The sequence below is a fragment of the Echinops telfairi genome, unplaced genomic scaffold (assembly GCF_000313985.2).
Source record: "Echinops telfairi isolate 266 unplaced genomic scaffold, ASM31398v2 ScPeMD7_7469;HRSCAF=8507_1, whole genome shotgun sequence".
NCBI lineage: Eukaryota > Metazoa > Chordata > Mammalia > Afrosoricida > Tenrecidae > Echinops > Echinops telfairi.
Window position 1 is genome coordinate 99,355,139 of NW_022111373.1, and position 23,197 is coordinate 99,378,335.

The 23,197-nt window shown below is 40.1% G+C and overlaps 1 protein-coding gene across 2 annotated transcripts in view; it reads left to right on the forward strand.

The window, feature by feature from the left end:
* The window catches only part of ARL15 (ADP ribosylation factor like GTPase 15), a 501,286-nt gene that overhangs the window by 231,949 nt on the left and 246,140 nt on the right, over positions 1 to 23,197 (forward strand). For both annotated transcript variants that reach the window (XM_004703620.2, XM_045285123.1), the window contains one exon: positions 15,908 to 16,116. In XM_004703620.2, coding sequence (XP_004703677.1) covers positions 15,908 to 16,116 — 209 coding nt within the window. The remainder of the gene's footprint in view (positions 1 to 15,907; positions 16,117 to 23,197) is intronic.

A 23,197-nucleotide genomic window follows, 5' to 3' on the forward strand; every position in this document is an offset into this window, starting at 1 on the left:
TGCTGCATCTGTAGTTGGATGATCTTCAGCAACATTTTACTTTCATGTGATATCAATTACGTTGGTGTTGTTAGGTGTCATATATGACTTGAGCATTCTGTTGGGTCACATTTCTTTGGAATGTGTACAGATATGGATCTCTTTCAGTCCATTGGCCAAGTAGTTGTCTTCCAAATTTCCTGGCATAGACAAATTAGAGGTTCCAGTGCTTCATGAGCTTGTTGAAACATTTCAATTGGCATTCTGTCAATTCCTGGAACCTTGTTTTCAGCTAATGCTTTCAGTGCAACTTCCACTTCTTCCTGCAGCACCATCAACTAGTTCTTTTGGTACAGTGACTCTGTGTATCCTTCCCATCTTATTTTGTTAGGTATGATAGGTGCTGGATATATGCTCATTTTTCTTGGAGCTTTGGTGTTTGGTTTTCATAGCTATTTCGTTGTGAATCTAGAGGCTTTGATCTACTCCGTTCCACACCGTATGCACTGTTCTGCTCATGGTTTTGTTTTAGCTTTCTTTGTACACCAGAGTTTCACTTTTGATAAAAAAACTCACTTGTTTTCATTTTTCTGTTTTTTTTTTTCATTATCTAGGTAAAGTGTTTTCCAATTCTTTGAAATTCAAAATTATACATATAATCAGCAAACTTGACTTTTCTTTTTCTTTAATTTTACTGTTTTATATTGAGTACTTCTCACTGCCATAGAGTCAATTCCTACTAATGTAGGCTAGGTTGACCAGAGAAACAAATCCAGATACACTCACATGTATTAGAAAGAGTTGTGTGTCAAGGGGTAATCCCAGCTCAGTCCATCAGTCCCTCTTTCAGACTCATGAAGTCACGTGCAATGATGCAGGCCGGTGGATGCAATGTCGTGTGGATCCAGTGGCAGTGGGCACATCTCCAGGGCTCAGTGGGGCGGGGGCGGGGGGCGAGTCCCAGGACCTTCCTTAAGAGAAGGTCACACCCACAAGGAGTCACTATAGTCTGTTACTGGATTGACAGGTTGGATACCACCCCTATACTATTATATATACTATTATATAATCGTCAAGTTGATATGTAATTATGTAACTACTACAACCACCTATAGCAACCCTATAGGACAAGGTAGAACTACTCCTTTGAGTTGCCAAGACTGTAACTCTTTACAAAAGTAGAAAGCCTAGTCTTAGGGAAATTTTAACTTACATAAAAGTCTTGAGATGGTGTAAATGGTTTATACTTAACTGTTAAACTAAAAGTTGGCCATCAAAACCCAACCAGTAGTTCTATGTGGGGCGGGGAGGAGCCCTGGTGATTTGCTTCCATATCAATCACTGTCATGAAAACCCCTGTGCACACATGGGATTCCTTTGTGTCATAATTTGCTGGACAGCAACTGATAGTAACAACAATACTTAAGTTTAACTGGGCTTCCCTCTCATCCCCCATGACAGGAGTTTTGAGTTCAAAAAGATATTCCCTATCATCCCCGTCCCTCTTCCCATCCCTTCAGGGAATCATTACTCCTGTTACTGTTCTGAAGGGTTATATATATTGGCTTTAATTCATTGAACAATCGTAATTATACAAATGAATATACACAGGTCAAAAAAAATTAATGATGTAAAACAAAGGCCATAATAGCAAGGGGAGGAAATATTAAGGAACTAGAGGATAGTTATGTGTTTCATCAGCGCTATCCCGTACCTCTGATATGGCAACCCTTCTATGTGGGATTGTCCAGTTATCTTACAGGTGGGTTTTGGGTCTTCACTCGAGGGGAACAAATAACAGAATTGTAGGTGAACAGATACATTGAACAGTGTAAGATAGGGCAAAGAATTATACATATAAGATAATATATAATATAATAATAAGGTTTCCTGGAGGATAGGGTAAGGGAGGGAGGGGAGAAAAAGGAGCTGATATTAAAGAGTTCAAGAAGAAAGAAAATGTTTTGAAACTGGTGGTGGCAGTAATTGTATAATAATGCTTGGTCTAATTGAATTATGCCATATTACAATATCTGTAAGAGCTCCCAATAAAGTGATGAATAATTTTTTAAAAAGTATGTCCTAGTGCTTCCTGAATTCTTAGAATGGGGATTAAGTTTAAAAACAAGATTGGGTGAGTCTGTTTTGCAGATGTAAGAAGAAATCAAAGGAAACACCAAGCATAAGGGTTGAGGTCCTATAGTCAGAAAAAGGTAACAAAAAAGAGAGTGAAATGATCATTTCCTTCTTCTTCTCTTCTCACCCTCTGCACCTCTTCCTTCTCTTCTTCAAGCGTTTTCTCCCTGGGCTAGACACTGTCCTCCCTAAGTATTCCTGCCGCCCCCAGCTAGATCCTTCCCTAAGACTTGAAACTCATTTAAATATCAGCCTCTCTACAACTGGCCTAAACTTACAGCCACAGTTTCGTCTCCAGTTCCATTAAGTTTTCAGAAGGAGATGATTGTTATCCCCTCAAGGCTGTGGTTGGGGAGACAACTCAGCCTTTTCTTAGCTGTAGAGACCTTCGCTCTGGTGAGTTTGCGATAGGATTCCCTGCAGTGACTTTTGGGGGGATATCTCTTTTGGAGAGAGGTCACTGCTGGGTTTCCTATACCAGCAGAATCTTCTTTCATTGCGTCTTACTTTGTTCTTCCTTTCAAGCAGGATTCCAAATACTTTTGAATTCATTCTAACACCGACCCTGTAGGACAGAGTAGAACTATCTCCTTAGGGTTTTTCACAGGGCGTAATCTGTACAGGATTAAAGTGCCATCGAAAAAGCCATTGCCATGAATTCATTTCCAACTTATACCGACTCTATACGACGGAATAGAACTGCACTTTGATTGTCCAAGGCTGTAATCTTTATGGAAGTAGACTGCTGTATTGTCCTTCCCTGGAGCGCCTGGTAAGTTCAAACTTCAGGTATTGTAGTTAGTAACCTAGTACTAATTTGCCACCAGGACTCTCCATACCCACACAGGGAGGAGTCCTTAATCTGTAAAAGATCGGTTCTGCTCCTCAGCTGTGCTTTTCAGGACCCTGCTTTACTGTCTTCTTATTCTACCATCCTCTCTGTACTGACTTTATCTTCATCTGCGTGTGGGGATAAAGTCTAAAACATCCCTTGATTACCAGATGAAACAAAAGTTAGGAGAAAAGCCCTATTTGGGGCAACATCTCCTCTTCCTCCTCTTCTTCTTTTCTGTATATTAAATTCAGGAGCATATTTTCTCTAGAAGCTTCAAGTATGCTTTTTCTCTGTTTTCATTGACCAGACCTGGGCCATACTGCCTATGATAGGAAAATGATAAGCTAGGATTTCAACCCCTCTCATGGTAAGCTGATTGTATTGGTAAGGAATGTGAGCACAAAGAAGATTATTTTTTTTTACTTGTTGTATCTACAGCACCCAGGATGATACAATGTTCAGTAAATATATGTTAGAGCAGTGAATGAATGAGTAGTGAGATAATATTGTGGAACTCTCCAGTGTACCTACACCGTGTGGATGTCTTACGTTTCTGTCTTTTCACCCTTTACTTTTGTTGAAATACTTGAATGAACCAAACTAGTTAGGTCTCAGATTGAGTTCTTAAATATTCAGTATAAGGATTCCTTGTGAAATTTTAGTAAGTAGATAATTAATAAGGAAAGCAAAGAAAGAATTATGAATTATGGTGTTGGCAAAGAGTATTAAATATACTATGGACTGGCAAAAGTATGAACAAATCTTTCTTGGAAGTACAGCCAGAATGCTTCTTAGATTTCATCTTGCGTACTTTGGATATGTTATCAGGAGAGATCAGTCCTTGAAGAAGGACATCATCCTAGGTAAAGTAGAGCACCCTTGACAAAGGGACAGACCCTTAACTGCATGAATTGGCCCAGTGGTTGCGACAATGGGCTCAATCAGAGTACTTGTGAGGACGGAGCAGGACCAGGCAGTATTTCATTCTGCTGTGCAGAGGGTCACTATGGGTTGGTATGAACTGGAACGCACCTAACAACAAGAACAACGAAGGCCATATCTAACTTTGGGTAAATGTGACAACATCCCGCATTCAGTTCTTAGAATAGGCGAACTACAAATCTGTTTTGAGTTTGACATTTAACCATACGATATAGCAATTATAACTTAAGTGAGCTGAACTTTTGTTAGTTGGGACATTCTGGGTTAGTTTCTATTTCTTGATTTGACTTGTGAGCTAGGAATGCAGGGATGTGGGCATCTAATAGGTGTCCATAACTTTTCCGTCAGCGCACCTGGCAGCTTGGTTAGTGACACATCCATTTCTCATTTAAACGTGATGACTAAACTACGGTCCACTAAGCTTGACTGAGCAGCTGCACACCACATTACACCCCATTGTTGGTTTGCGTGGCATTTGATCTGGGCTTTTAATAAAGACATTATACAGGATGATGAACTAAAATTTATAGGCTCAGAATTTAAGGTTAGAAATGCAGAGACTAGGCAGAAGAATAAGTAGCAGAAGATACAGAAAAGGTTATTTTCATTATTAATAGTAATGAATTACATATTATCAGGAAAGGAGTAATTTTTAATGTCATGCCTTTTTAAGAGGGGCTTGTTTTACACTAACACAGTCATCGTCTTCATTGTCGTTTTGACTCGGTTTCTCAGGTACATTACATGCTTCTAAATGTGACCGACAGGTTCTTAGGAGTTGGACTATCAGTGTGTTCTGTACAAACAAGTTCCATTTGTAAAATGTGACCAACTTTCTCCTCTTTATTCTTGGTTCACTGGACACCATCTAGCACCATAGCCACATTTATTCCCACCAGTACATTTATAGGTCTCATTGTGCTTTGTGTTCTGAGATGTCATTGAGTCGGGTCTGACCCATAGCAACCCTGTGTACAACAGAATGAAACACTACGCAACCCTGCACCACCCTCACAATTGTTGCGTTTGAGCCCATTGTTGCAGCCACTGTGTCAATCCACCTTTTCCAGGATCTTCCTCTTCCACGCTGCTTTCTACTGCACAAAGCTTTTGCAGCGGCTGGTCTCTTTTGATAACATGACCAAAGTACTGAGACAAGGTCTCGTTATCCTCATTACTACGAAGTATTCTGGCTGTCCTTCTTCCAAGAGATATCTGTTTGTTCTTTTGACAGTCCATGAGAATTCTTTCTTCACTAGCACCACAATTCAAATCCATTGATTCCTCTTCAGTCCTACGTGGTCAGCATCTAACTTTCTTGACATACCTTTGAGGCGATTGGAAATACCATGGCTTGAGGCAGGCACACTTCTGTCCTAAAAGTGATTTCCGTATTCTTCAGTGCTTTAAAGAGCTCTTCGGTAGCACATTTACCCAATGCAATATATTCTTTTGATCGCTTTACTGCTGTTTCCATGATCACTGATCGATTGTGGGTCCAAACAAGACAAACTCTTTGACAACTTCAATCTTTTCTCCATTTATCATGATGCTGCTTATTGGTCCAGTTGTGAGCATTTTTGTTTTCTTTATATGTTGGGGGATGTTTTCCCCCTTACATTGAATTGTAATCCATACCAAAGCCTGTGGCCCTTGATCTTCATCTGTGAGCGTCTCAGCTTCTCCTCAATTTCAGCAAACATGGTTGTGCCAACTGAACATCTAAGGTTGAACATCTTCCTCCAATCCTGATGCCATGTTCTTGTTTCTGTAGTTCTGCTTCTTGTGTTTATTTTTTGTTCAGAATACTGATTGAATAAGAATGGTGAAGGGCTGCAATTATCAGGAACACTTTTCCTTATTTAAAACTATGCAGTAGTTCCTTGTTCTGGGATTAATACTAATTTATAAAAAATGTGATGGTCACTGTGATTAGTATTGATTTCTAGGAACTGATATAAGAGGAATGAAGATGCAAAGCAGTGGTTTTGTCCAGCAAGCATTGGATTGCCCACCACATGGTCACCATTCAAATCCATCAGCTACACTATGGGAAAAACACTGAGGTTATCTGCTCCCATGAACATATACAGCCGTGGAAATCCTATGAAGTTTTTCTATGAGTTGGAATCTACTTGATGGCAGTGGACTCAGATTAATTCCAGATAGAACCTAATTTAATGCCTTCTGTAGAATTATTGGCAGATGCCTCTGAATCTCTTTTGATCATTATCTATGGGTCTATAATAAAACAATATTGAGATTCTCCATCGTGTCTTCTCACAGATGTAATCAATTTGATTTCTGTGTATTCCATCTGGGGAAGTCCATGCATATAGTTGCCTTGTGTGTTCTTGAAAAGGTATTTCCTTTGAACAAATCACTGCAAAATTATATCATTCGAGAGCCAGCTTCATTTCTTTCAAGTAGTCCATGTTTTCCAACTACTGTTCCTCTCTCTTAGCTTTCTACTTTTGCCTTCCAATCAATCCAATACTTATCAATGCATCTTGATGGCATGTTTGATCAGTTTCCAACTAAAGTTGTTGGTAGAATTCTTGTTTCTTCACCACTAGCTTTTTTGGTTGGTGCATAAAGTTGAATAATATTTATTTTCCTTGGGGGCAGAAAGAGATCATTCAATCACAAGGCAGCATTGCACTTCACAATGGATTTAGCGAGATCCTTTCTGACAATGAATGCCGTACCATTCTCTTGGATTGTTATTCCCAGCATAGCATATCATGATTTTCTGATTCAAAGTGGCCAATAGCAGTCCATTTCAGATCACTAATGCCTAGGATATCAAACTTCATGTGTTCCATTTCATTTTCACCACTTCCAATTTTCCTGAATTCATACTTTGCACATTCCAGGTTCCAATCATTAGAAGAGTTTTGCAACTCTTTCTCTTTACCTTGAGCCCTGCCCCATCAGCAAATGAAGATTCCCAAAGGCTCCACTCCCACAGGCTTTCCCCAACTCCTGTGACCTTGGTGGATTCCCCTCCAAGAAATCAGCTCCTCGTCAGTCACATCCCCAGTGCTCTAAGACCCGAGGGGCTCATCTGTCAGGAGCATCACTGACAATGTTCTGCTTCTTTTGTGTAGGCTTTCCGTATTTGAAACTGCATTGAAGGTTTCAGCGGCTTCTTCCTCCAAAGTGGGGAGCTCAGTCCTCCTCCTTTGTCTGTTCTTAGTTTGGAAGCTCTGCTGAGGCTGGTTCACTTTGGGTGACCCTGCTGGCAGTTGAAATATCAGTGCCATATGTAGCTTCCAACATCACAGGAACGCACAAAGTACATCAATATAAAAAACTGACAGACCATCAATTGCTCATATTTAAGTTCAGGATAAAACTGAAGAAAATTAAAATAAATCCACAAGAGTCAAAATATGACCTTGAGTCTGTTCCACCTGAATTTCAAGAACATCTTCAGAACAGATTTGAAGCATCGAACACTAATGACGGAAGACCTGATGAGTTGTGGGAGGACATTAAGATCATCATTTATGAAGAAAGCAAAAGGTCATTAAAAAGAAAGAAAGAAAGAAAGAAAGAAAGAAAGCAAAAAGTGGATGTCGGAAAAGAAACTTGCTCTTAACTGTGAAGTAGCTAAAGCCAGTGGAAGAAAGGATAATGTCAAGGAGCTGAATAGAACATTTTAAAGAGCAGCTTAAGAAGCCAACTCTTAAAATGAAATGTGCAAGGACCTAGCATTAGAAACCCAAAAGGGAAGAACGTGCTCAGCATGTCTGAAACTGAAAGAACTCAAGAGAGAACTTCAAGCCTCTAACTTCAAATTTGAAAGATTCTATAGGTAAAATATTGAGTGCCTCAGGAAGCATCCAGAGTAGAAGGAATGAAAGCACAGAAGTGCTGATCCAAAAAGAACTCGTCAGCAGCCCGTCATTTCAGGAGAAAGAACCACTGGTGCTGAAGAAAGAAGTTCAAACTGCACTGAATGCTTTAGCCAAAAACAAGACTAGGAGTTGATGGAATACCAAGTGAAATGTTTCAGAAAGCTGATGAAGCACATACTTGTATATGCCAGGAAATTCCAAAGACAGCTATTTGGCCAACTGAATGGAAGAGATTCATATTTGTGCCCTTTCCAAAGAAATGTGATCCAACAGAATGCTCAAACTATGCAATGAAATCATTGATATCGCACAGAAGTAAAATTTTGCTCAAGATCATCTAACAATAGTTGCAGCAGGACAGTGACAAGGAATTTCCAGAAGTTCAGGCTGGTTTCAGAAGAGGATGTGGAACAAGGAATATCATTGCTGCCGTCAGATGGATCTTGGCTTAATGCAAAGAATATCAGAAACACATTTACTTGTGTTTCATTCACTATGTTTCAGCTGTGTGGACCATAATAAATTATGGATAATCTTGAGAAGAATGGGGATTCTGGAAAGCCTCATTGTGCTCAGTAGGAACTTGTACATGGGTCAAGAGGCAGTTGTCTGACTAGAACAAGGGAATACTGCATGGTTTAAAATCAAGGAAGGTGTGCGTCAGGGTTGTATCCTCTCACCATACTTGTTCAATCTGCATGATGACCAAATAGATCATCGGAGAGGCTGAATTAACAGGGGGTGCCAAAAAACCCCGGAATGCCCCCTCTAAAAACTATGTATTTAAATATTTTTTTACATTTTTCAAACTCATCTGTTTGGATGGCTGACAGCACCTCCCTCGTTTTTTTTCTTCACCTCTTCTACATTCTCAAGTCGCTGTTCTTTCATGTCCCTCTTCAAAAAGAAAGTCATGGAAACAAAAAGAAGTCACACCAGGTGAGGTCAGGTGAGTAAGGTGCAAGAGAAGCATGCTGGGTTTTTTGCCCAAAACTGGTGCACTGTGAGGCTGCGTGAGCAGGTGCATTGTCGTGGAGTAAAACCAGTCCCCCATCTGCCATAAATCAGGCCTTTTTTGGTTGCACACTGTTATATAATCTTTTCAGAACCTCTAAATAGAAAGCTTGGTTAACAGTCCGACCTGGTGGAACGAACTCCAAAGGAACTACAGGTTGACATTTTTGTCCTTAAGTAAGATGACAGATGTCCAGAATGAGGTTTTTCATCAATGGACATTTCCCCTTTTTTGAAACAAGGCAACCACTCATATACTTAAGTTTTTCTTAAAGCGCTGTCCTTGTAAGCTGTGTTCAACCACAGTAGTTTCTGCAGTATTTTTTCCAAGCAGGAAACAAAATTTCACAGTTGCACACTGTTCTCTTACACATGGATATGATGGCAGTGAATTTTTGGTTTGGGTCATCGAATTACCTGATAAGGGATAACTACTTTAAAATAAAAACCATTACCTTTAAGTGGACTTGTAAAGACCCTACTGGATAGAGTAGAACTACTCCGTAGGGGTTCCAGTAGCTGTAATCCTATGGGAGTAAACTCCCACAACTTTCTCCTTTGGAACAGTGGTGGGTTCAAACTGCCAAACTTGTAGTTAGCCACTGAGTGTTTCATCTATGTACTTTATACATTATTCTTCATTTCACTTCTCCGCTCCCTCCACCCACCCCAGCTTAGGTGGTAGTAGAGTTATTTAGCATTATCACTTATTTTGTCAATGCTATCTCTGTTTCAAAACAGATTAGACTTAAATAATCTAATATGCAATCATCTGGAAGTAGAAAACAAACAGGGAAGAACACGTTGAACATTTATCCAGTTGAAAGAAATAAGAAAAGAATTCATGCCTTAATTTGGAACATTGGAAGATTCTCAGGCAAAATTAAGAATGATACAGAAAGCATAAAAAGGAGATGGAAGGACTATGTTCAAAGTCACTGCACCAAAAAAAATTGAGCAACATATGACCATTTCAAGAGGCAGAACATCAGAAGAACCAATGGCCTTGAAGGAGGAAGTCTACGGTACACTGGAGGCACACTGAAGATGCTAGCACAGCGGTTCTCAACCTGTGGGTCGTGACCCCTTTGGGGGTCGAACAACCCTTTCACAAGGGTCAACCAACTCATAACAGTAGCAAAATTACTGTTATGAAGTAGCAATGAAAATAATTTTATGGTTTGGGGGATCACCACAGCATGAGGAACTGTATTAAAGGGTCGCGGCATTAGGAAGGTTGAGAACCACTGCTCTAGCAAATGACAGAATACAACTGAAATGTTTCAAAATGCTGTGGCAAAGCTGCAAGCACTCACTTATCTACTTAGCCAAGAAATTGAGAAGACAACTTCCGGACCAACTGTCCATACTCATTTCACCATCCATCGGATATTAATGACTAATGTCATTAATATTACATGTAACCACAATTTTGCTGAAAGTAATCACCTTCAAAAATAGTTACAACAGGTTAGGGTTAGGGTAAGAAGAGGGGAAAAAAAGAAATTTAAAAAATAGTTACAACAATACCTTGACAGGGAGCTGCTAGATGTACAGGCCAATCTCAGAAGAGGTCATAGAATTAGGGATGTTATTGGTGAGATGAGATAGATCTTGGCTGAAAGCAGAGACTACCTGAAAAATATTCACCTATTGAGGAAATGGCATGGAGATGATGTCCGATCTTGTCCAGTGACAAGTGGAGGAAGGAGAATCCAACTTTATATCTCCTAGGCTTCTTTATCCTATTCTGACATCAACCCCCACCCCACACAAATATTACAAAGCTCCTTTAGCACTGATAAATGCCCACAGGGCATCCCACTCGGCAAAACAGTTTTCTCCCCATGGGCACTGAGCTTTACCTTTTTGTAGGCATGAAGCCTGTAGGTTCCTCTCATGGTCTCAGTTCTGTATCCTCTGGTGCTACTGCTGCTGCCAGGTTACAGAGGGCTCTGGTATGTGCTCTGCTGTTGGTACTTTATGGGACTCTCTCCTCCTGCTTCTGAAATGGCTCACCTTAGGCCTAGCAGAAGGGCAAAGCTGACCAATCCTTCAGTTAGAATATTGTACACCTTATTTGCATGTTCCTGCCCAGGAATTTGGTGTGTTACAAAGATTATGGATAGAAGGGTCAGACCATTTAATATTACTGCACCTCAGTTTTATTGACTATGCAGAGGCATTTGACTGTGTGGATTATAGCAAATAAGGGGTAAAATTTCAAAAGCAAGAACTCTGGAAGACTTAATTGTGTTTGTTTCAAACATAGACCAAGAGGAAGTCATTCAAGTAGAACAAGGGAATACTGCGTAATTTAGAATCAGGAAAAGTGTGTATCTAGGTCTTCAATGTACTCGAAGCCACCATCAACACCCATGGAAGCAGCAGTCAAGCAATCAAAAGATGCAATTTATTGGCAAATCTATTGCCCCCCCCAAAAAAAAAATCTCCCTGTGTTAATAAAAAGCAAAGATGTCACTTTGAAGACTAAGATGTGTCTGACCATAGATATGATATTTTCAGTTGACGCATATGTCTGTGAAATTTTGACCTTGAATAAGAAAGACCGAAGAAGAATGGATGCACTTGAATTGTAGCGAGAAGACTATTGACAGGACCAAGGACTGCCAGAAGAACGTATTGGTCTGTCTTGGAAGAGGTACAGCCAGGATGCTCCTGAGAGCTGGGGTGGCAGGACTTAGTCTCATGTATACTTCGGGCATGTTGTCAAGAGAGACCAGTCCGTGGAAAAGGACATCGTGGTTGGCAAAATAATAGGGCAGCGAAAAGGAGAAAGACCTCATCAAGTTAGATCGACACAGTGCCGATTGTGTCGGGCTCAAACATAAGGACCATTGTGAGAATGACGCAGGGCCAGGTGATATTTCATTCCCTTGGATATCGGGTCTTGATGGCATCTCACAACAGCAACTTTATGGCTGTCATGGGCAGATCAGTTAATACCTGTAACATCCTGGAGCAATCAGTCTCCACGTCCGAACTCTACTTGTTGGTCAGTTCTTACTATTGGTTAGTTATGAATGTATTTTTGGCGAAAATAAACAAAATCATGCAGAGAGGATGTTGTTGCAATACTCGGTGTATCCTAGAAGTGAATCAAATAAATCAATGGTAAGACCAAGATTTTTACCCACCACACATTTCACCACTTTGATAGCTGACATTGATTTGCAGATAGTTTTAACTCTGATATGAAATAGAGCAAGTTTATCTTGAGCAGCCAGCGGTTCATTTAGAAAAAGTCACTGAGATAATGTTCTAAAAAGTAGTTTTGGTGAACATGTAGATTATACTGTTCTCTGAGTTAGATTTGAACTCAGTTCGTGGAGTGTAGATTATTTCGTGTTATTGGACAAAGTCTAAAGTGATTTATAATATGGAATTTACAATAAAATGTATTGTACATATTTTTAAATCATTTTACTGGGGGTTCTTACAGCTCTTCTAACAATCCATACATCAATTGTACCAGTCACATTTGTACATATGCTGCCCTCATCATTTTCAAAGCATTTTCTTTCTACTTGAGGCCCTACTATCAGCCCCTCCCTTTTCCCACCCTCCCACCCTCGTGAACCTTTGGTAAATGATAAATTATTATTATTTTCATATCTTACACCGTCCACTGTCTCCCCTCACTCATGTTTCTGTGGTTCCTCCCCCTCCGGAGGATACATATTCTTATATGAAAATTATGTGCTCTGTGCCCTTTATATGAACAAAATTTCTAATAACTTTTATACAGATGCCTATGCGCACAATATTTTTGTTGTGTTTATAAGCCACTGGGTAACCCTGCCTCCACTTTTCCCTTCCAGTTTAGGGATGGTTCTCCAGCATATGGATAATGTCTGGATATGGCTCATAACAGATGCTGTCCGTTTCCCACCCAGACCTCCTTTACTGGGCTAGTGCACCCATCTCCCAGCTGCTGCGGTTGTTGGCTACTAATGACTCACACCTGTACCCTTCTCCAGAGGCTTGCCCTTGGCTGACAAGAGCTGCTTTGGGAGTTGCCTGAACCAAATATGTTTGGAAGATTGTATGAGATCACGGCCTGAGCCCCTCCTCATCTTCATCCCCCGCCTCCTCCGCGGTGGCTCATAGCCAATGGTTACATGAGCGCATCACAGCCCAGGCCCCTTGCCTCTGGATTGGACCACTTCTGTGTTTTCATCTAAGCACTAGATCTTCCCATGTGATGCAATTGTGGCTAGATTTTTGAATCCATAACTTAACTTGCTTCTTCCTTCATCGTATTATGCTTCCTTCATCGTATTATGCTTCCTCCATCCTAACTTGCGGATCCCACTCCTGGTTTCTCATAGTAAATTGGGTGTTAAAAAAAAAGAGACCCACCTCATACTCTCCTTCGAGGGGATCCGACCTAAGCATATCGGTGACCCTCATGCTGCTCCTGTGTCCTTAATATTTTGTATCATGTGCTCTGCTGTGGTTTCCTTTATTTTGTTTGGTTTCTCTATTGGCCCGAAGGATATGTATTAACTCTGATCAGATCCCATGCCTTTGCACATTTGAGATGGCTCAACTTCAAACACTCAAAATTTGAAAAGCTTCTTCGCCAGAGTCAGTTAGCTTGTTTGAGAGCTCTGTGAGCTGCTCTTAGTAAAACAGCACTATCCCTGGAATATAGGAAGTACTTAATACATGGTGTTGTGCCTAACAAATGGTAGCTCTTTTGTTGCTTGTGTTACTCTTCTGTAAGACTTGCCCTGCTCTGAGTTAGATGCCTCATCTCAAGCTAGCCAGACTTTAAGCTACCAATGTGATCTCACACACCGCTGATCTCACCTGCCAGTGTCTCCCTGCTCCCGTCCCCACAATTCATATTCCTAACACAGCACAGTGCACCCAACAGAGGCGCTAGATGTTCAACAAATGACTGAAATGTAATGATTAACTAGTTGGGACTTGATCTTGTGCAGTAAGTTGATGACATTCCTGGGTGGAGAGTTCTTGTTCTGTAGCACAGGGAGGTGTGATAGTGCCGTGGGCAGGAGCTAGGCTCCCAGCGGAAAGGTTGCCCACTCAAACCCACCAGTGCTCCATGGGAGAAAAAACGATTTATTTGTTCCAATAAAGATTGCATCCTGGGAAACTCTGTGGAGCCATTCCCATCTAACCTCTTGGGTGGCTGTGAGTCAGAATCGAGTCAATGGCTAAGGAATTCTAACCAATGATACTTCCGCACTTCCTCAGTGTGCACACATGCATTTTATGATTTACTGGCTATGTGGCACGGGTCAGTCACCTCCACCTTCTCAGATCGGCAGTTTCCTCAGAGGATGGATGGAATAATCTCTAACGTTTTCCCCGATTCTCAAAAGCCTCTTATCTTAATGAATGCATAATTTATTTTTCAGTAATCCAAAAAACACCCGTATTGAACTTGACATTACATCGTAGAAATCAAAGAGGCACTTGATTATATCAATGTCTTATAACAGGCCTTGGTGAAGACATAAGTAACAGAACGTAAAATTGGTATCTTAACCAGTTCCATGCCATTAAATACATTTTAATACAGACCCACCCTTTATGTTTCCTATTTAATTGGGACCCTGAGCATGCTCATTTTCTTTTATTCTTCTCTGTGGATGATGAGACCAAATGTATTGTAACCACACGTACCAAAGACCAAGGATGTTATCTTCCACAAACTTCAGCACGTGGATTCTTGAAGTGATTAGGATTATCATTTGAACTCTTCAGATGAGCTAAGCAAGGCTGTCCTGATCAGCAAGCAGTTGCACTAGAAAATGAAGCAGGCGAATGGCAGATTGTGAACGTTAATCTTGGTGAACGTCCAAGTCAAGCCCTTCGGTGTTACGTTCGAACTCAATTTTGATAGTGTAGCTTATTTAGGACAATTGGACATGTTTGAAAACCTTCTTTGAGCTTGCCTCTAAGAAGTATTTATCCTGGTAGTTTTTTTCTCCCATACTTTGACAAGAAAGCTGTCAGGAATGACGCTCAAACTTCTGTGTCTTTCAAGGCCATTGTCCACCTCTGGGTTCCCAGGCTTTTTCTGTTGTTACCCCCCCGCGAGTTCCTATTCTGCCTTATACCATAAAGGTTAGCACTTAATTTTTAAAAGCTACATTGTTTTCCAGTAGGAATTACAAAGGGGAATGTTTTTCAGTTGCTGAAGACTATTCTTTTACAATTTTATTGCTATTTTTAAACAGTCTCATCGGCCTATAATGCACACATCATACAGTTCAAGAGTTCAATCATTCAGAAGAGCTGTGCAATCAACAGCACAATGAATTTTAGAGCATTTCCTTCATTCTTGTACTCATTGTTATTAGCTTTCTTTTTCTCCTCAACCTCCCCTGTCATATTCGCAAGAAACCATTAATCCAGTTACATCTCTGTAAGTGTACCGATCCCGGATTTCATGTACAGAAAAAGAAAAGAACGGAACACTAACAACGATAACAAAGTAGAACAGAGACAAACCTCAATTGAAAGACAGCAGAAAATAGAAAAAACTTGAACAAATTTAAAATCGGTCAAAAAGGAGATCACATGATGAGGTGTTGAGTGTTAACCCCACCGCGTCTTCAATCATCCACTTTCCAATGCAGTCTGCATGATTATCAGGCTATTCACGTCCCTGTCTGTGGTCAAGGGGAGTCACCTTTAATCCACGTGTATTTCCCCTTCAGTTTTATTTTTTTTTAACTGAAACAACTTTAAAATGGGTCAAAGGGGAGATCAAATGATACGATATTACATTTTAACCCAATTACATCTGTCTAACCAACTTTCTGATGCTCTCTGTGTAAAACAAAGCTATTCACTTCCCAACGCTCCGGTCAGAGAGGATTCACCAAAGGCTTAATCCATGTGTAGACTCTAAAAGTAGGTTTGGCTTCCACTGTCATCCATACCCTTCTGCAAACCAGGTGTTCACAGTGTAAGCTCTGATACCATTCCTCTTTGAGATGTGGGTTTTATTATTTCCAGTCCTTGGGTCACACAGGCTGGTGTTCTTCTGCCATGTGGACCTAGTTGATGCCTGACTTAGATGGCTGTTTGTTTGAAGACAAGCCTTTTAAGGGATTTTGTTTTGTCTTGTCTTTTATAGGGGCTGATAATATTCGGAAATACTGGAGCCGCTACTACCAAGGATCTCAAGGGGTAATATTTGTGTTAGACAGTGCCTCATCAGAAGATGATTTAGAAACTGCTAGAAATGAACTGCACTCAGCTCTTCAGCATCCACAATTATGCACTTTACCCTTTTTAATACTGGCCAATCATCAAGACAAGCCAGCGGCTCGCTCAGTACAAGAGGTATGTCTCATTACTGTGACAGCTCCCTGTGTGCCTGTGTTTCTTGGGCATTTGCTGCTGCGTCAGAATTGGCAAGATGCACATAGTTAAAGATGTACTGATTATGTTGTTTTATGAGACTTCAGCTTTCCTAAAAATCAGAAAGTCCTGTTTTCTTACATAACCCTTCCATCCTCTGGATTGTTTCACTTGTTTTTTAAAAACTGTTTAGCAAAAGTTAGAGGAGATCTCTGGACGTACTTTTCATCTATTTTGAAGGGCTGTCATATTCTTTTACCGGCCAACTTGCGTCATTCTCCAGCTTTTAAATGAGCTTTTTGAATTATAGCGTTTTAGTAGCACAGCATAAAACCTTTTTATATATTCCTTTATGCCTATAACTTTCAGGATCTTTCTCCTCGCCTATTTCCAGAATATTAATGTGTTTCCTCAAGTGACTTTGGATTAAGATGGTGAATAGGAATGGCATTGCTCTTTAATCTGAAAAATGGAAGCAGAGTCAAGAAATAACATGTCCTAACACCAAACCTCCTCCACATTTTGTGTATGACCCATGGGCAAAGAGCTTTGTTCTCATGCCTAGCTTCTCACCTGTGCAATGGGAATAATGCAATTTATTATAAGTGAGTGGGATTAATTTGGATAATTTACTTTGAAGTTTAATGTATGCAAAGAAGAGGTACCGGAAGTGTTGGAGAAAATCGTGAAAAAGGCAAGGATCTCTTTTTAAGCCAGTGCTTCTCAACCTCCCTCATGCCGCAACGCTTTAATTCAGTTCCTCATGTTGTGGTGACCCCCCACCCAACCGTAAAGTTATTTTCGTTGCTACTTCATAACTGTCATTTTGCTACTGTTATGAATCGGGCGACCCCTGTGAAAGGGTCATCTGACCCACACACAGAGGTCGTGACTCACAGGTTGAGAACCGCTGTGTTAAGCAAACAGCTTAGGTTGATCTTTAGTTGCCTCATTCAGCACAAACGTCTTAGAACCTTGATACATTTGGGGAATCCTCTATAGCTAATATTCAGTCATTAAGATAAAAAGTAATAAAAATCCACTCAGGCAAGCATTCATGTGCAGATATTTAACATTTTAATTATGATGCCTTAGTGACCGGTTCTTAAGAGCTTAGGCAAATCTTTTAACTTCTCATCACCAGTTTTTCTGTCTGGAGAATAGACATAATAACATGTAATCATAGTTAATTGCAGGCGTTTAATTAGTTTCTGATTGTAAAGTGCTGTGGTGGAAATGCATCGTTATTGATAATCCTTGTAACAGATGTATACAAAAACATAAATAAGCAATATAACACGCACATATCTGTGTAATATGTCATGCAACAGATACAACACAATTTACACAACTTCAAATGGCTTCATAGGCAAGAAAAAAAGAGTTGTTTCTTTGTTTTTGTTTCAAACTTAAGAAAACATTTGTTTGTTTTTCTTAGAAATCATACTGTTCTGACTCATGGTAACCCTCAGTAAGGAATTAGAGACTGTCACACGGAATAAAGGAAGCTTTAAACTGTTCATTGCTTGTGAGTGTGCCATGTGTGGATTGGCTGGCTGGCTGGCTCTCAGAGGAAAAAGGAAAAATATCTTTTTCTTTTAAATAGAGTTTGTTTTTCCAAGCAGCTTTGGGCTCTGAAATCTTGTGCAGAAAGTCCAGAGAGCTCTCGGGTTCCCTGCCTCCTGCACCTGATAGAACCTGTTAGCATTGCCCTCCCTTCTTTGGGAAGGCGATACAAGTCATCTTTAGGAAAGGCAGCGTTCATAAGTGTACCGTCATCACAGGCGGGCTTTGCAAATGAGTCTATGCTTTTATGTCCCAGAACAGATGGGACCTGGGTTTTCCTCTTCATCTGTATGGATCTGAAACAATTTCCCCCCAAATTTTTTGCTTGTCGTGGAATTGTGAAATATCAGTTTGAGGGCTATTGAAGTAAAGCATTCCCCCAACCTGCATCATCTAGACACACGTACCTTACAGGTGCGTTTTAGATTGGTTTGATGTCCAATGTGGGCGAGTTGCGTCCTAGATCTCCTTGAAGTTCATGGAAGTGTAAATTGAAGTGCACACGCTTCCTTTAGGTTTGGCCGAAAAAGAAAGGGGAGCTTCATCCACCACCACCACCACCCCCGAGCCCCCAAACTCCCAACCCCCATCCTGGGTGAGATAGAGCCTTCCTGTCAACCTCCTTATAATGTCTGGTTGTAGGCTGTACAACTGTTTTCATGATCAATTCTCAACGTATACAGTTCTGCTAGGTTAACCACAGGGCATCATTACTGGGTAGAGAACAGAGTTGTAAATACTGTAGGAATGTTTGAAGAACTCAATAAGGTATTGACCTGATTGTGAGGACACATAAAAATGGGGTGTGAAACAGAATCTTCAACTTTGGGGGTAAACAATCACCTCAGGGTGTATGGGGACAGACGTCAGTGGGTGGCTGGAAAGTACACAAAGTCAGACAGTCCTTGAACTTTGTTTAGAAGTGGATTTCTTTCTCTCATCCTTTCCTTATAAATGCATCAAATGCCCATTTCCTGTTACTTTTAAACATTTTTATTTGTTTTCACCTGCCACATTGCATGCTTCCTCTGGCATTTCTAAACAAACATGCCTGTGACTAGGCACAATGCTATTCTTTCAGAATCAGAGGAGATACCTTTAATTTAAGAAAAAAATTGATGTTCAGAAAAGAGTGAATCATAAAGGCTATTGAGTCTTGCTCTGCCCAATGAAGTGGTTGGAGTCTCTACCTAATGTGTTATGCAAAAACTGCTAGGATTTATCCTGTTTCAGGAATCAAACTTCCGGACTTCCCTTGTCATTTAATGAGGAGCTCAGGATATTGTTGATTTGAGGAGACTGGTAACAATCTACTAGAGTCAAAGGCTGAATGGTCCCTGAGCTTTCATAAGAGGGTGAAAATGATGGGGGAAGTTGTACATGTGGGCCCCCTTTCAGCTCAGAGGGTGGTTGCACTTCCCTAGGAAGAATACTGAGTGAAGAAAGGGAGACAATGGTTAAGGCTGCCGTGTAACCCCCAGACAGTGGGCACCAGGCCCAATTATTCTGTGACCCTTCAGAACTCAAGTGGGGCTTACACTGTCGTTCCCGTTTGGTTCTCTAGCTGGTAAAGACCTGTCTTTAACTTAACAGAATTTTTAAGATTCTGCCTATCGAAAATTGATAGTGAAAACAGATTTTTTTTTTAATTGAAGAAGAATTTTTAAAAAATAGCAAAACACTGGGGGAAAAAACACCCTTTATGTGCTGTCTGAAAGCCAAGCAATTCTTGCAACAGATGTTTGTTGTATTCACTTTGGGGAGGTATAGTTACTACAGTTTTCCAAAGTTTGCTCATATTTTTGCGTGCATGCTTTTTGTTTTTTCCCTCGCTACATCGCAAAAAAAAAAACCCCAAACCTTCTAATGCTATCAGGTGGCCTGACATGATCTTATTAGAGAAACTCTGCTCTCATTTAAATGGTAAAGCTATACAATACAGAGTCATGGGGCAATGGAGTATTGTTTTTTTTATTATTATTATTTGTATTGAGTTGTAACAGTATCTAATTTGTTCTCCAGCTCCCAGAGGAGAGCATACTTCAGTTCTGAAGTTATTTCATAGATCAGGAAGATTTTATGAGAAGTTAAGTTGATAGAGTAGCCAATAAATGTAATCCTATTTTCCCTCCACACAGTTGCCAATGGGGGACTCTTTTGCCTCCTAGCTTTTAAAACTGAGCAGTTGTTTTTTTGAGCATTTCCATGCCTTATAAAACAACCCATTTTGTTCCCATGTAAAAAAGGGTCCATTCTGTCAGCACCCTCATCTGCTTTAATATTTATCTGTATCCTCAACCCAGAGGTACTCAATGTTTGCAGAAGCAGTACACCAAAATTCCATGTTAGCGAGTCATTGCATAGTTTGCATCAGAATAAATGTTAATTGAGAAATCTGAACACTGTCCGACATGATTGAAAGAGAATTCTCACGAGGAATCACCCGGATTGGTGCATTGTCCCATTTTTGTGTCACACAAGAAAGTCTAGCTTCTGAATCTGCATGTCAGCATTAAAGTTCAACTTTGTGATGAAGCCATTTCCCGATTGTCATGCAATTAGAATTCCATTTGTTATTTTGATGTGCGAAGAACTTGGTGTCATATTCGAAAAGGATAGAATGTAAATGTGAGAAGATGATTTACAAGTAGTTTGTAATGATATAAACATTACTGGCTTTTTAAAAACTGTGTTTTGTTTTGAGTTATAAATATTCAGATTTTTATTTTGAATGGTGCATTCAATATTCAGCGTGTCGTGAATAGTTTATCTAGTTCTCACTTTTTAGTCTACAGATATCTTCTGGCAAAGGGTGCCGGTATATGTCCTTATAATATTTAGCTACTACATTTAATTACATCTACTCCCGGATGGCAGAGAGCTGTTTCCAAACTGTGCACCTTCTTTCTTCCAAAGGTTCAGGGAGAGGTTTGAAGGTGTGTGTGTGTGTGTGTGTGTGTGTGTGTGTATGCTTTCCTAAAAAAGACATCTCTAAATTTAGAATGTTTCTCTTATTTTTACAGTGTGCCAGTAGAACTGTCCTTTTGGGTAGGTAGCTCTACGAAGTAGTGAATTTCTTATCTGCCTTTTCATGACGAATCTTCTATTGGAGGATGCAAATCAGCATTTAAATCACTTAAGGCATTTCGCTTAATTCAATATTACTTCCTGTACAATGGAGAGAAACATGTGTCTTTGTAAAATAATCATTGGAAAGTGCCACATCGTTTAAATCTTAAGCCTTTTCCAAATATCTTGGCCTGCCTCTTGGCAGCACTTTCGAATTCTGATTGTGATTTCACAGTGAGCAGAGTATGTTTCTATTTTGTAAGCTCCCCTATGGGACATCTACTTATTTTAAAATAATACAAATTATTTTCTGTTCAATCCTTGTAGCTGCACATAGTGCTGCTACACTTTAGTCTTGGAGAAGCAATGAAAGCATTTGGAGAAGTGTGTTTTCTACTGAATGACTGAATCTCCAGAAATATGTTTACTAACTTAAAAGAGAAGCCAAATGAACAGTCACTTCATTAGTGTCAGCGTTGTAAATGGGTTTTAAAGAGCAGCTTTTCGCTCCGAGGACTGCAGCAGCTGCTGTGTGTTATGATAGTGCCTTCATGAGCTTCCTTCTCTCTGTATCATTTCCTTTGGAAAGTTAACTTTTAGACTTGATTTTATAGATTGTCACTTTAGCCACGTTGTTCTTTGTCACCCCTTCCTCTGTGTCCATCGGCAACTTTTTGACAGTGTGCTGCTGTGAACTGAAAGCATGAATTCCCATAGAAAACGAATACAATTTCCACTAACAAATACTTTATATAAGAAAGGTCCTTTCTGTGGAGAAAATTATCTCAGTGAGATGTATTGGAATACATTGCAAAATATGGAAATGCATATCCCATCCACCACCCCTCCAAGCACTGTATTATCTTACACCAGCCCTCTCTTCCTTTCCTTTGAGTCCCGGTCACCCTTTCTTTGTACCTTGTCCATTTCAAGGCTTACTTCGTCAATTTAGCTCCACAGTACTTCCCAGAGTTCCCTCAAGGTTCGCAAATTCAGATCTCCCTCTCTCTCCCTGTCTCTCTGTGACAACTCAGCAGAAAGAGCACACTTTCTATTTGATGCCCACATTGAAAATCAGTACAGTATTGTCTTCTAAGTTCTTCTGTAACCAAATAAAACTCCACCATATCTAGATGCCAGCGTACTTCATAATTCGATTCCCTTTTCTCTTGCACTGTCACCTACCACTCACTGTTCCTTGGGATCCCGTGTCACATCAGGAAGTCATTCAGACCTTGTGGTTGAGTAGGTGCACCCCGCTCCTTCCCACAGCACCCCGACCTTATACTAACCGTAGCATTCAAATTGACTGTTAATTTTTTGTGAGTCCTCAAGACCGTAAGCTTGAAAGACAAGAGTGATGGCTCATATGTGTCTGAATGGACTCAGTGTACATGGTTGAATGAGTGACTTCTTTGGAACCCTACCACGTGCTTTCTAACTGGCTTAGGACCACCAACTTTATGCAGATTTTCCTACCACCACTGAGCTAGCATCCAAGTCATCTCTTTCCATCCTTGAATATAACAATTCTTCCCCATATAAATGTTGCTCATGGGTCCCATCTTCCTTGAAATCTCATCATTTGAGCCATCGTATAGCTTCTAAAACTTTCCATTTGTTGGTTAACTTGTTGGCAGTGCTTGTTTTCATTTATTGTTATGTAGTCGTGTCCAGTGGAGGGCCTCGGATAACAGCGTATCTGAATACTCTTTTCTTCCCCAAACCCTCATAGAGTGTGGGTGGCAGGACATCCTGACTGAACAGTGTTTCTTTTTCATATACTCTCATTAATCTCCTTTATTTTACTATAGGGATTTAATTTCATTTGCATACTCCAAATAGTCTTTTTCTGTTTGTATTTCCCAAGGAAAGACTGGCATCTAATGAAATTGTATGAGAACATATTGAAATTAATTTAAAGCGATTAATTCAAGTAAATAAAAAACAAATTTAGCCTTTCAATTAATAAAATCATTTGTTAAAATAGTGCAACTTAGAAGACTTTTTAAAATTAGAATATATAAAATTTTATAATTTATATTGAAATGCTTTACAATGAGTTGTAATGACAAAGTTAGAGATTGACTTGATTTGAATGTTTCATTGCTTCTTTCTGCATCCTTTATGAAGCAGCTGGTATTTGAGCAGTTGTAAGGGCGCTAGTGACGCCCTGGTTACCTTTTGGGCTGCTAACTGCAAGGTCAGCAATTCAAAACCACCAGCTACTACACAGGAAAGAGACGAGGCTTTCTATGCCCGTACACAGTTACAGTCTCGGAAGCCACAGGTGCCGTTCTGCTGTCCTGTAGGGTAGCTATGTGTTGGAATGGACTTGGTGGCTGTAAGTGTGGTTTAATGGTGACTACCCTCTTTATTTCAGTTGTCTATTTTAATACTTTGCTACAAAATATTTTATGTTTTAAAA